General features: G+C 41.2%; 1 protein-coding gene across 6 annotated transcripts in view; it reads right to left on the minus strand.

Annotated features, from left to right (window-relative positions):
• The window catches only part of Ranbp16 (Ran-binding protein 16), a 292,018-nt gene that overhangs the window by 78,557 nt on the left and 199,751 nt on the right, over window positions 1–13,710 (minus strand). For all 6 annotated transcript variants that reach the window (XM_033383583.1, XM_033383585.1, XM_033383582.1 and 3 more), the window contains exon 15: window positions 1,715–1,834. In XM_033383583.1, the coding sequence (XP_033239474.1) occupies window positions 1,715–1,834 (120 nt within the window). The remainder of the gene's footprint in view (window positions 1–1,714; window positions 1,835–13,710) is intronic.

A 13,710-nucleotide genomic window follows, 5' to 3' on the forward strand; every position in this document is an offset into this window, starting at 1 on the left:
ACCGACTAGAGAAGTCACAAATGCATGAATTTTCAGAGTGCGGTGTTTTTTCTCTGGGTGCGTACGTTTTCTTGCTTTACCATGAACAAATTGTATTTTTTTTTTTGCGTCAAATAAAATACAATATTCAATAAAAATCGGTTTTCCCTGTTTATAGAACAAAACTTGATGATTTAAATCATCCGAATCTAACTGAAAGCTGGATTCGTAACGATTGAAATTGAGAGTTTAAAGGTACTAGTCGATTTTAATATTTATTACCGAGCCCATGTTTAATGCAGTGTATGCTCGTTGTGGAGATAATGTTTTTTATCCCAATCGGCCGACTAATTATTTCGAATTAAATAAAACTCGGCGCAGAAATAAAATTACGATATGTTCTTTAATGCGTGACATCCAAATTGCAAGTGTGGATTGCCTGCCCTTTACATTGCCGCTCCGATCGCTAAGCGCAGCTTCGCTCGGCCGACGTCGGTAGGCAGACGAAAAGCGGAGATAGCGAAGAGCGAGCTGGCAGAGAGCGTTTAGCAGGACAAGCAAGCGCAAAGCTTTAACAAACAAATGAGTGACATAGACATAAGTAACAAACAAAATAAGCGGCTGAGGGCCAAGAATTATTTGCTGTTTTGCAAGCAGCTAATCGGCTGGGTTCTGCTCCGAACACTCGTAATACATTCATTTCTATACCCGATACTCAAAATGAGTATTGGGGTGTATTAGATTTTTGGTGAAAATGGATGTGTGTAACGTCCAGAAGGAATCGTTTCCGACCCCATAAAGTATATATATTCTTGATCAGTATCAAAAGCCGAGTCGATTGAGCACTGTCTGTCTGTCCGTATGTCCGTCCGTCCCTTTCAGCGCATAGTGCTCAAAGACTATAAAAGCTAGGGAAACGACGTTTTATATCCGGACTTCTGTGATATGTCACTGCTACAATTATTATTCAAAACTTTGCCCCGCCCCCACAAAGGGCGAAAATCTGTGGCATCCACAAATTCAAAGATACGAGAACGAGAAAACTAAACGCAGAATCGTAGAGGATGGCTATATCTTCTAGAGTGCAAAATCTGAACCAGATCGTATAATTATTATAGCCAGAAGATCAAGAAAACAATTTCATTCTTTCTCGCTCTGTCTCTCTCTAACACACAGGTTTCATGGTCGGTTTTGCCAATTGAAAAATATGAGTTCAAGGATCTCTCATATCGGACCTTGACCGTTTTGTGTCAAAATTTCGCCACACCCCCTTCCGCCCCCGCAAAGGACGAAAATCTGGGTCATCCACAATATTGAGGATACGAGAAAACTAAAAACGCAGAATCATAGATAGTGACCATATCTATCACATTGCTGAATCTGGATCATATCAGATCATTTTTATAGCCAAAAGGAACAAATCAATTTGCAGTTGCTACGCAGCGCCCGACGTCCCGCTCAGACTGATTTTCTGTCTCTCTCGCACGCACTCTTTGTCGTGTCATTTAGTATTAGCGGCGTCTGCCGGAGGAGAGCCATACTGACTTAGTATCGGGTATAAATGTAGAGTTGCGGTGTCCGCAGCAACTCACAACGTTACCCCTCTTTTTTATCTATATTTTTTTAGAATATTTGATAGTGCATGCAAAAAAGGATTGATAGATTTTGCAACTATAATTTTATATACTATATGTTATGTATTATATACTATAGACTATATGTTTTATATACTCACTTCTCCTTATTTTTACTGGAAACATTGCGTTCGATTCCTAACATCAAATCATCAAACCATTGAGCCATTGTGTGTTGTTTTTCAACTGGTTGTCCACAGATAATGCTCTCTTTTAAGGAACTTAAAGAACAAAATAATTCTATAATGTATATGTATTTATACGATTTTTTGTATTTGTCCAGATTAAGGCACAAGCAAGAAGAAATAGCTTCGGGTGACGAAATTTCTAACACCGTTGAAAATCAAGTTGTCAATGCCGTATTTGTTAACTCCCGATGTTAATATCCCCTTGTATATAAAATATTATTCTCCTACCATTCCTATACGCTTAGCAGCTATTTGACAAAGTAAATCGATTTTTCGCGAAAAAAGTTTGAAGTATGTATCTACTACTGTATGCAGTATTCAAATATTTTTCTACATTTTTAGATATTGTTGAACAAAAATGTTTTGATTTACTTTTGAAACCGCAAAAGTTTGTACTTTTGTAGTTTTCACAAAACGCAAGATTTTTTCGTTTTCAAAACCGAAACATTTTCCTCGTTATTGTTTTTACTGAAACATGTTTAAAGCCGCACATTCTTAATTCCGAAGTTTTGTCAGGTACACAAATTTTAAAAAGGACCGTTCGTCTCGCATTGGGCTCTTCACGTCGGAACACTTCACAGTGCAAGTTCAACAGGAACCGGAGTAAAACTGATTCTTCCCGCTTTCGCTATATTCATTACTTGCTCGTATATTCCACCTTTTTCAGATATCTCAATTGATGAGCAGCACTTGTCCGCTTTAACCGCTGTTTCTTCCTCGCTATCAGATAAGGATCATATGATAGTTTTTGGTGACTTCAACTTGCCAGGAACTGTTTGGTCTTCGGTAAACGAGTCTAGTAACCTAGTGCCCATGTCACGACATGACTTTGTTGACGGCTTCATTGACCTGTCCCTGTCTCAAGTCAATCATGTGAAAAATTCCTTGGGTTTCCTTGATTTGTGCTTTGTATCGGATCTGACCATAGTGTTGTTAACCCGAGCCCTTCCGCTCACTATACCTGAAGACGCCTACCATCCCACTTACGAAGTGTCGCTAGATATAGGACCAACTGTATTAGATCGGTCGAGTAGGCTATCTGAACATGACCGCTGCTTTCGTAAAGCCGAGTTTGCGAAGCTTAATAAACCCATTAGGGATTTTGACTGGTCTGCTTTGCACTTGTGCACTGATATCTTAAAAGGCACAACCATTTTGTACAATCATTTATCACATTTTTTGATTATTGTGCCCCGCTTTCTTATGCGACTAGATCTCGAAAACTCCCTTGGTCTACCAAAGAGTTATCCAGCCTAAAAAACTTAAAATCAAGACTTTATAAAAAATTTCATGAAGTTGGTTCACCTACTTCTCAATCTCGCTATAAAATAGCTCAATCAAACTTTTCAGATCTTAATGCCCAGTGCTATAAAAACTACCTATCTCGATGCGGGATTAGTTTTTCACAGGACCCAAAACAGTTTTACAACTTCGTAAACAGTAAGCGGAGAACGTCCGCACACCCATCCTCGCTATAATTTTGTAATACGTCGGCAAATAATATTCAGGCAATCGCCAATATTTTGCCCAATTTTTCCAAACAACCTCTTCTGAGGAAAGCATTTTCAGTCTCTTGTTAAATGAATGCTCTTTACTTCATGATCGTCGACCAGTTAAGCCGATGTTTTTACCGGGTCCAGTCGGGGTTCCAGGTTGTGTACTCAGGTACTGTGCCGAGGCACTGTGTGGACCCTTGCTTAAACTAATCACCCTGTTCATTGATTCTTCTTGCTTCCCCCCGATCTGGAAGGAATCGTTTATAATTCCTCTCCATAAAAAAGGTAGAAAGTCTGAAGCAAAAAATTATAAAGGTATAGCAAAGTTATCCGCTATTCCTAAAATGTTTGAGAAGGTTTTAACTCCACACTTGCAACATCTCTGCAAGTCACTAATATCTCCAGCTCAGCACGCATTTATAAGGCGGCGATCAACCACCACGAACTTGTTAGAGTTTACCTCTTTCATTATAAAAGGCTTTCAAGGTAACTTACAGACGGATGTTATTTACACCGACTTTAGTAAAACATTCGCCTCTGTAAACCATTCTCTTTTAGCACATAAACTTGACCTTTTAGGGTTTCCGCCCAACCTCCTGAGATGGATTTCTAGCTATCTTTGTTTCAGGTCTCAAAGAGTCCTCTTCAAAAACTCCCTCTCTTCAGCAGTAAGGGTTTTTTTTCGGGAGTACCACAGGGCAGCCACCTAGGCCCCTTTGTAGAAAAAGAATTGAAATATAATTTAAACAGAGAAAACACTTCTGTTTAGTCGTTAGGTTTTGGTAGGAATGAATCCAATTTATTCTTCATAAACTTCTTTAGCCTAAAAGTACATAATATTCTTGGTTGAGTTTTGTCGCTAAGAGCAGCGGCAGAATGTTTGTTAGAATTTATATGCAGAAGGCATATACAATGGAATGCTCATTTGGCCACTTGGAATATATTGCCGACACTGCAGTTCTCACGCTGCAGGCCAGTCCACATACAAGTAACTGATCGTATTACAGCTCTTGAGTGCGGCTGTGTTACGTAAACATTGCGACAAAGTGTCTTTATGTTTATGAGCGTGATACTCTACATTAACTTTGGGCATATGACCACTTGACATATTGTATACACTACAATCCTGTGGGCATATGCTTATTTGGCATACAACATAGTACACCTTACTCTTCGCACTCTTTATTAATGACTTGCCTTCGGTATTAACATACTCTCGAGTACTTATGTATGCGGCTGATGTTAAACTCTGTGTCCAGTATAAGGACATTTCATTTCATTCTCGCTTGCAATCCGATCTCAATAACTTTCAGTCATGATGTTGTGCAAACTTGTTACACCTTAATACCTCGAAAGGCAAAGTTATGACATTTCATCGTTATAACCCCTTGTTGGCTGCAAATACCCTCTGTTGTGGTTCTCTTGAGTGAACGTGATCTGTTGGGCCGCATAAACTTCACGATTTCTATTAGACCCACTAGAAATCTTAAACCGTTGTTCCTTCCACTTTGTAGATCGAATTATTCCTTGCATGAACCGTTTAGGGTCTTATGCTCGGACTATAATTGCCTTTACCATATCATATCCACCACTAATTCTCTTCCTCTTATTAAGTTACTAATCCTCACACACCTTTCTAATAATTAGTAATTGCAGTGTTATTTGTATTTTGAATGCATGCTTAGTTCTCTTAGTGCTAATTTTCCTCGAATATTAGTCTAACAGCTATCTTTCCTGCATGCTCGCGTTCGGTTCGGCTACGCGCCGCGTGTCATGCGGCAGCGCCCATGACATGCAATGACTACATCTTACAAGAGGCGATGCAGTTAATGCACCGTCAAGTGGCCCGTGTGACAGCTGAAGGCTGTTGCACATGGATCCCAGCCAAAACGCAGCACTCCTCCCGCCAAACCGACATAAGGACGACGCATAACACGCGACGCGTAAACCGATTCGAACGGAAAATCCAGGAAAGATAGCTATTACACTAATATGCGAGGAAAATTAGTACTAAACTTACTTAGAGAACTAAGCATGCAGTCAAAATACAAGTACCACTGGAATTACTAATTACGAGAAAGGTATGTGAGTATTAGTAATAATTCTTCAAAATAATTCTTCAACGTCCAGCAATGAGTCGCTAAATTTTCAGACAGACCTAACTACATCGCGCCCCCTTATGTTTCCTCGACTGAGTGCTATCCTGAAACTGCAAGGTCAGGAGGACAATCAAAAGCTTTAAACTCTACAAGTCTGCGATACCAGAGGGCATCATCCCTACTCAACTGATCGACGCTGGACAAAAATCCATTAATTGGCTCAAAAGAATTTACGAGAGAATCTTCTCCCACTGGTACATCCCTAACTCCTGGCTTCAGACCAAAGTCGTTTTCATTCCCAAGGCAGGTAAGCTATCGCACACTACCCCCAAAGATTTCAGATTCATAAGTCTATAGTCTTTCCTTCTGAAGACGATGGAATAGCTTCTAGGGCTGTATCTCATGGAGAGTACTTCGCCCAGTCTAATATCAGACTCCCAGCATGTACACTCCAGGGAAGTACAAAATACCGGCACTGACTCCCCCAAAACTCTGTTGGGAACCGCTAGCCCTAAGCAATAATGCGAAGTATCTTTACATGTCTATACATCTATACATGTAGAAAAATCTTCGGACTAAAATGGGGAATAAACAAATAAATAATTCGGCCACCATACGACCAATCATGCTCTATGTAGTGGTAGTATGGTGGCCAGCCCTAGACAAACGAGCTTGTCTCAAAAGACTCAGCAAAGTTCAACGCATGGCATACTCCAGTGGAGGCACTGAATACCGTGCTGGACCTCCTTACCGTAGATCTCATGGGAAAGAAGGTTGCAACACTTTCCGTACTCAAAATGAGAGAGAAGCCAAACTATAGAAAGCATCCGAGCTTGAGCACTCAGGAATCCTGATGTGACTCCCGCAATTACCAGAGAGAACGGATTACTTTGGATTACTACCGCTTCTCGCTTCCGGATCATTGTAGTATGTGAGGAGATTGAGGCAATCAAAGAGGCTATTTCTATTGTCATAAAACTCCCCCTAGACAGGCATTTATTGTGCGTCTTCTCGCACAGCCAAGCATCTATTGAAGCACTAGGCTCAATATCGTCAAACCAATCAGACCAATCAGCCTATCGTTCTTCCTCCTCGAAACTTTTGGGAGACTTGTCGGGCTAAAACTGAGAACAACTATAGACCCTCAGATGGTGGCAGGCGTACGGCCTACCGAAAAGGAAAATCCACGGAGAAGTAATCTCAGTGGTAGAGAAATCTCAGCATCTCAGTACCACAGCAAACAGGTCATCCCTCAGAGAGGCGAATGGCTCGATGGACTCCCAGGCCCAGATGGGGCAATAAACATCGGGCTCCAAGATCACTGCCTTCAAACAGTTGCCGTTATGGCAACCTAGTTAAACATTTATAGCGACAGCCAAGCTGCGATTAAATCGCTAAATGCCGTGGCAAACTGCCGCCAATCTCTTCACGAGATGGCTCAGCAATTTGCTATCAGCCTTATATGGGTCCCGGGCCACCGGGAGGGCAACTGTATAGCGGACGAGCTGGCTAGATCTGGTACTAAAACCCCCCTTTTACAATAAAAGGAGGATATTTGTATTCCTATGGCCACCCGTAAGCTTTTCATAAAGGAGCAATACAAGCGACTGGCAGACGTTAAGTGGCGCGTTAAGTGGTGCGTTAAGTGGCGCGTTAAGTGGCGCGTTAAGTGGCGTTAAGTCACGCTGTCCCACAACTCGGTTAACATTGCCGGCCTCTGAGTTCTGCAAACAGGCAGAAAAAGGTGCGCGCAGTCATACGTTCCCTCACAGGACATTGGCTAATTGGCATCCACGCTTATAGTCTAGGTGCCTCACATAATGATTTCTGCCGTAACTGCAGAAACGAGGAAGAGGAGGAGACTATGGAACACCTGTTCTGCTCCTGTCCAGCTCTCAGCAGAAGAAAGCATAAACACTTGGGCTCGCCCATCTTAACTGACATTTCAGAGATAACTACACTATGTCGCAGCAAGGTCTCTAACTTGTTTAGATCATCTGGATGGGATAACTGCTAACATCAGGGCTCACAACGCAGGATAAGGAAAATCCCAAGCGGCATCACAACGGCCAGAAACCGACCTAAATGTGGGAGCCGCCTATTCCTAACCTAACCTAGATATTCCTCGATGGATGCATATTTTACAGAAAACTAGATATTAGACCAACTTTTAGAATACAACAATTTTTTATAAATACAAAATAAATATATATATACATATATTAGAGTGTCCCTTATTTTTCGAAAGTAAAATTGATACACGCATACCCTTTATTTTTTTTACTTTTGTATCCAAATAACTAAAAAAAATTATTTTGGCTTTTTTTAATTACATTAAACCGTGCCGAATCGTGTTAGAAGTTATGATTTTAATCGCGCATACATTTTACATTTAGGCGACTAAATAATAATGACTAAATATAATGTATAAAACAAATGTATACATTTAAAATTATATGTTTTAAATATATATAACACACATGTATAACAAAAAGGATAAATTTAAATCACAACGAATACGTTTGAAAGAAGAAACCCGGCAAAGAAAGCATGATTCTTCATTGGATGCTCCTTCTTCGAATTTTGATCTTCACACACAGGTAATTTATATGAAATTATTCTTAATTATTTTTAGAACTTCACTATTTAACATTGTAGGATGATTCACTGTCAAGCTTGGAAGATAGAGCTGAAAGCTCTCATAACTCCATGATAACCGAAAGTGGTCAGCCTCAAAACATAAAAAGACGTGGTAGCAAAAACTTCATCACTCCGAAGCTCGTGGCTGCCTTAGATAGGTGCCAGCTTAGTGTAAGGGACTCTGTTTACGTTCTTCAAGCTACTGTAGAGGCACTTAGTTACAATTTTGATGAGCTTAGTATTAACAAGTCCACCTTTCAACGAATTAGTACAGAAAGTCGGAAGAAACGTGCTATAGCGATAAAAGAGGATTTCAACAATAATATCCCAGAAGTTGTCTGTCTGCACTGGGATGGAAAGCTTTTACCAGCTCTAGATGGTTGAAGCTGTAAGGAGGAACGTCTTCCGATTGTAATCGCATTTGACAATACAGAACAACTCATTGCAGTGCCACATCTGCAAAATTCGACAGGTAAAGAGCAAGCACAAGCTGTTTGGAATGCGGTTCTCAAATGGAATCTTGAAGATTGCGTACAAATTCTTTGTTTTGATACAACAGCTTCAAACACACGTCGGTTTAACGGCACGTGCTTATTGTTAGAGCAAAAATTTAATAGAGATTTGCTATATTTTGCCTGTTGCCATTACATATATCTACGAGCTTGTGCTGAAAAGTGTTTTTGAAGTAAAAGTTGCAGAAATAGCAAGAAGTCCAGATATTCCCCTTTTTAAAAAGCTTAAGGATACTTGGAAAAATCTGGACCTTTCAATAATACAATCTGGTCTACAAACTGTGGAAGCGCACTTTAGCCGTTCTAAATATAATGAGGGGTTGGCATTTTTTCAAGCGAAACTGAAAGAAAATTTTGCTGGAGGAGACTTTCGGGAGTTAATTGAACTCTCCATAATATTCCTAGGTGGCGATATTGGACGGGAACAGAAAATAAGACCTCCTGGCGCGATGCATCAAGCTCGATGGATGGCACGAGCAATTTACACCTTAAAATGGCAATTTTAAGCTCTCAGCTCAAGCTCAGTAAAAAAGAAATCGCAGCTATATATGACCTGTCATTGTTCATAGTATCTACCTATGTGAAACTATGGCTTGAAAGTTCCTCGGCTGTGAAAGCACCGTATCAGGATTTATGCTTTTTAAAATCATTGAAAGAATATGAAAGTATTGATGAAGCTATATCAAAAGAAGCTTTGAAGAAATTTTGTCACCATTTATGGTATCTACCTGATGAAATATCAATTCTCGCACTTTTTGATGACGACGTTACTTTTGATGTAAAGGAAAGAATGGTCACGAATTTGACTAAAAAAAATAGATCCAGTTTAGAAAAACGATATTTACCATTGATGGAAGATCTTAACGGTGCACTTTTTGGTAATTAATATTAAAACCTTTTAGTATTAACTCAAATATGCAATTTTTTGTTTTCTTTCCATTTTAGAAAAACACATGGACGATTTTATATTTATGACATTTTTTTGAGTCTGTGCCCTTCATCATAGAACAGTAACCCATCTTACTTAAAAAGCAAGAAGAGTCTTTCATTACTTAAGGCAGTAAATGATACAGCAGAAAGAGCTGTAAAATTGACTAAAAGACTTTCACGGCCGTCTAACAGTGGATGAGGAACAAAAAGAGTTTTTGTTACGTTGCGTTCAGGAGCATAGAAAAATGTACCCGGATTGTAAAAAGGAGACTTATTACGCTCCTTTTCGGACCCCTACAGGATACTTTAAAAAATATCAAATGGGAAAGAGATATTGTCAAGGCCTACCGTATTCCTAAACGGACAGAATAGATCAGCATTTTTTTAAAACCGTGAAAAATATGCTACTTGACCGCCGGAAGGGGACATCCATCATACGGGAGTACTAGAGGAAGCGGCACCAATGCCCTACAGAAAGCATTTCCACAAAATCCAATCGCAATTCACTGTGGACACTAAAGCTAAGCGAAATCAGAGAGGAATCGAGGAAACTCTTCAACAAAGCCCGTGTGAAGAGCACAGAAGTAATATATATCGCAGCTCTATCGATGCATATCATCCATAGACAGCACCACAGAGGCGCCTAGGCTTTGAAGAATACTGTCCAAGGCGCTTATCAAAGCTGGCCTGCTGCGCAACCAGGACGGAACGTTCGCACAAAGTTTCCAAAAATCTCTGGAACTCCTCATAAAAGCCCTCTTCCCTGGTTGCTTGGATGCTACTGGCGGCAAACCCAACGCATCCGCCGACGTAGAGTGACAGCAGGGAGAGGAAATTGAGGATATCGTAGGCCATTAAATCAGACACCAATAGACATCTACCTCAAGTTTCAGGCTGAGAGTCTGCACGGTTCTTCAAGTCATCGCCATCGCCACTATACTCCGTAAGGAAGAAAGTGGAACGGTTGGGCAAAGTGACTACTGCGTGTCGAAACTATCGTGGAATAGAAATTAAAATGGGCATATACAGGTTTGGTAGGAATGTCTGTCCTTAGGTTCCATTTTTCTGACGACTCAAAGACAGCGGAGGTGACGCCAGCTGGGATCTCTTGCGAAGATCTGGCGACCAACATATCCCTAAGACTACAAGACTGGAGCAGTTTAATGCAGGCAGAGGTGTATGCAGTAAGGCGAGTGGTGAAGTTGATAAAAACCTTGGATATACCTCCTAGGAACATAGCAATCTACGTTAACAGCCAAAGTCTTAGTGTTCTGGAAGGCCACAAGCAGACTCGTACGCGAGACAGTGGACGCACTGAACCAAATCAGGCGACATTTACTCACACTCATGTGAATCCCGGACCACGCCGACATCGCGGCCAACGAGAGCGCGGGCGAGTGTGTCAGAACTAGAACAGCCAACTACTATTCAGTGAAATATACGAGGCGATAAGATGTAAAAATCAGCCTTGGTGCGCATAACCGTTATATTTGGTAAAAATATGCGTTGGGATTTAGCACAGGTCATCGGTTCGGTCCCAGACAGTGGGGGTGCCGTTCAGTTAGCGCCCACGGAAGGAGTATCTAGAGCAGGGCCAGGCATATCCCACTGAGCAGTAGGGGTGAGGCCTGTGCCTAAAGCCTGCCGAATCGTCGCATACTAAAAGATTGGGAGGGGAATGAGGCAGGTAGAATCAATCTAGATGCTGGTGCTAATAGTGGTCCTGAAGGGAGTTTTCCTCTTAAGAGCGAATGTAAGGCTGGTGACTCTCCTCAAATGTCGAGTGCAGCGGTGGCGCAATTATAGCAAACGAAACAATGTAAAAGCGTTTGTTGTTGCGCACGCGGTTGCGGAAGAGCGCCAGCGAGATGTTTTTGTATCGAAGAGGATGGCCGAATACTACAGCATGCTGTTGCTCATAGTGAACAGGCCAAAAATTGCCTGGCGAGTAGAGGCGATCATGAAAACAGAGATGCAGCTTACCAAAGGGTCCTGTCACTGCTGTCGCAGTCGCGGTTGGGGCCACTAACCGTGGACACAGTAAGTCGGCCGCCGTTATGGACTTATTGGCATCCTTCCTAGGAGATATCTGCTACACCCGCTTATTTGAATTGAAAGTCTGAAAATCAGACTTGAGATCGGATAAAACGCACGGCGCACAGTGGGAAATCAGCCCAAAAAGCTGGCAAAAGTAGATGGCAGAAGTAGTAGTAGATGAACGCCCACGGGCGTTAAGACACTAAATTTTGTGTCATAAGGCCCGAGGAAATTTTACATAGGAAAATATTCACATTATGGTGAAGCTTTTAGACACACATCCACTCTCCCACAAACAGAGTCGCAATTTAAAGTGTATTAGAAACGGTCGTCTTTTTTGTTCTTGTCTTCGCCGCCTACAGCTCTGTTTCACCCCGCCAGTATTCGGTGTCCCAAGCCCAATTCAAGGCCTTTAAACTAACATAATATATTCCAGCAAAATTCTACATGGCACCCGAGCAAGGAGCTTCGGATTACATTTTCGGTGCCGCAAATTTTCATTTAGACCAGATCAGAAGACCATCGGAGAAGGAAGAGCACCGTCAAGAGCCACATCGAAGACCATAAGGAAGGTGAATATTGAGTTGCCATCGCCCATGGAAGTGGATTCAACCGACGAACAGGTAACAATGCCAAAGGAATAGTACCGAAAATAATAGCGAAAATACTTAATGACTTGGCATTGAACAGCACATGAACTTGTGCCCAAACGTTTGAATATTCGTGTGTCGCTTTGTAAAAAAAAGGAAGAGTATCAAAACGCGCCAACGCCAAATTTTACCGCTTATTTCGATTCTTGGGTTGCAATATTTCGTCTTTCGTTTCAAGAAAACATTGACCCTTGCAGCGGTAAGCTAATGGGCATTGCATTGTCGTGTTCTGTAAACAATTCGTCTAATTAATGCACCACATACGCGTCCCTTTATTGTCGCATCTTTACCCTGATCACAGCTTGCCGTTTCGTTTCGTAGCTTACTTTCGCAGCTTCGTTTGTCATATCTGCTCTTTTTCTGGCCTCGCTCAGCTTGCGTTTCGTTCGTATGTCAAGAAACGATCATTTCGGTCTCTTTCATTTGGGGATTCAATTAGAACATTAGTGTGGAAGGCTGTTTAAACATCATTATCCTGAATTTGTGGAATTAAGTGAAACATTGTTTGTCGCTTCGTCTTCTGGTCAAACGTTATTCTAACTTACGTATTTCTGCGCGCGCTTTGCGTTTCATTGTATGCTTCATATCGTGTCGAACGTGGATCGAACTTGATACGTCGAGCCAAAGCGTGGCTATTTGTGGCGTGCGCTTTAAACGGTTCGGAATGCTTTCGTTCCACCGTTTCGAATCGAAATTAATTCGTTTATGCGTTGGTATTTTTAACGAATTTATGCGTGCTTAATTCGGAAAATTTTGTTCTGGTTGAACGCAGTGCATTTAATTTCAGCATTTTATTGGCGCAAAAGCTCTTAATTACGTCTGCCCTCTTCAATTTGAATTAAACTAGAATAAAGCTCAGCCAACGTTTGTTCAATTTAATTTAAACAAATATAATTAAAACCAAGAATAACAATTAGAACAAAATGGCGCAAAAGTCTGGTGAAAAGAAGCCAAACGCGGGCGGTCTGTTTCGAAGCACGAAGCTGACGAAATTGTACACGTAGCGGGAAAAGGCTAGCGGCGATATTAATCGAATAAGAATAGCCTTCGAGGGGGGTGCAATTTCGCTAGATCAACTTCAAATTGAATGTCATTTGGAAATCTTAGATTCGTACATTACCAAAGCAGTAGCCCTGCAGTCCGAAATCGACAGTTTAGATCTAGATAACTTCCGAACCACACGGAAATTTAGTCCCCGTGCAGCAGCGTTCTAATTTGCCAAAATTAAAGTTTCCAAAGTTCATAGGAAAGCACGCGGAATATAAACAATTTATTAATTTGTTCGAAAGTTTGGTAGATTCCGACCGGTCGTTGTCCAACATAGAAAAGTTCAACCATCTCATTTCGTGCTTATCCGTTGAAGCCTTGGGAACTATACAGGCATTCCAAGTTTCAGATTCAAACTATTCAAACGCTATAGCAAGTTTGAAGGGGGTGTATGACAACAAGTACTTTATATTTTGATACACTTGCCCAGTTGTTATATATCCCGGCCATGACTTAGTCTTCCGCCTCTTATCTGCGATTAGTTATAGATTCCGTGTC

The sequence above is a fragment of the Drosophila pseudoobscura genome, chromosome X (assembly GCF_009870125.1).
Source record: "Drosophila pseudoobscura strain MV-25-SWS-2005 chromosome X, UCI_Dpse_MV25, whole genome shotgun sequence".
In the NCBI taxonomy this organism is placed as follows: Eukaryota; Metazoa; Arthropoda; class Insecta; order Diptera; family Drosophilidae; genus Drosophila; species Drosophila pseudoobscura.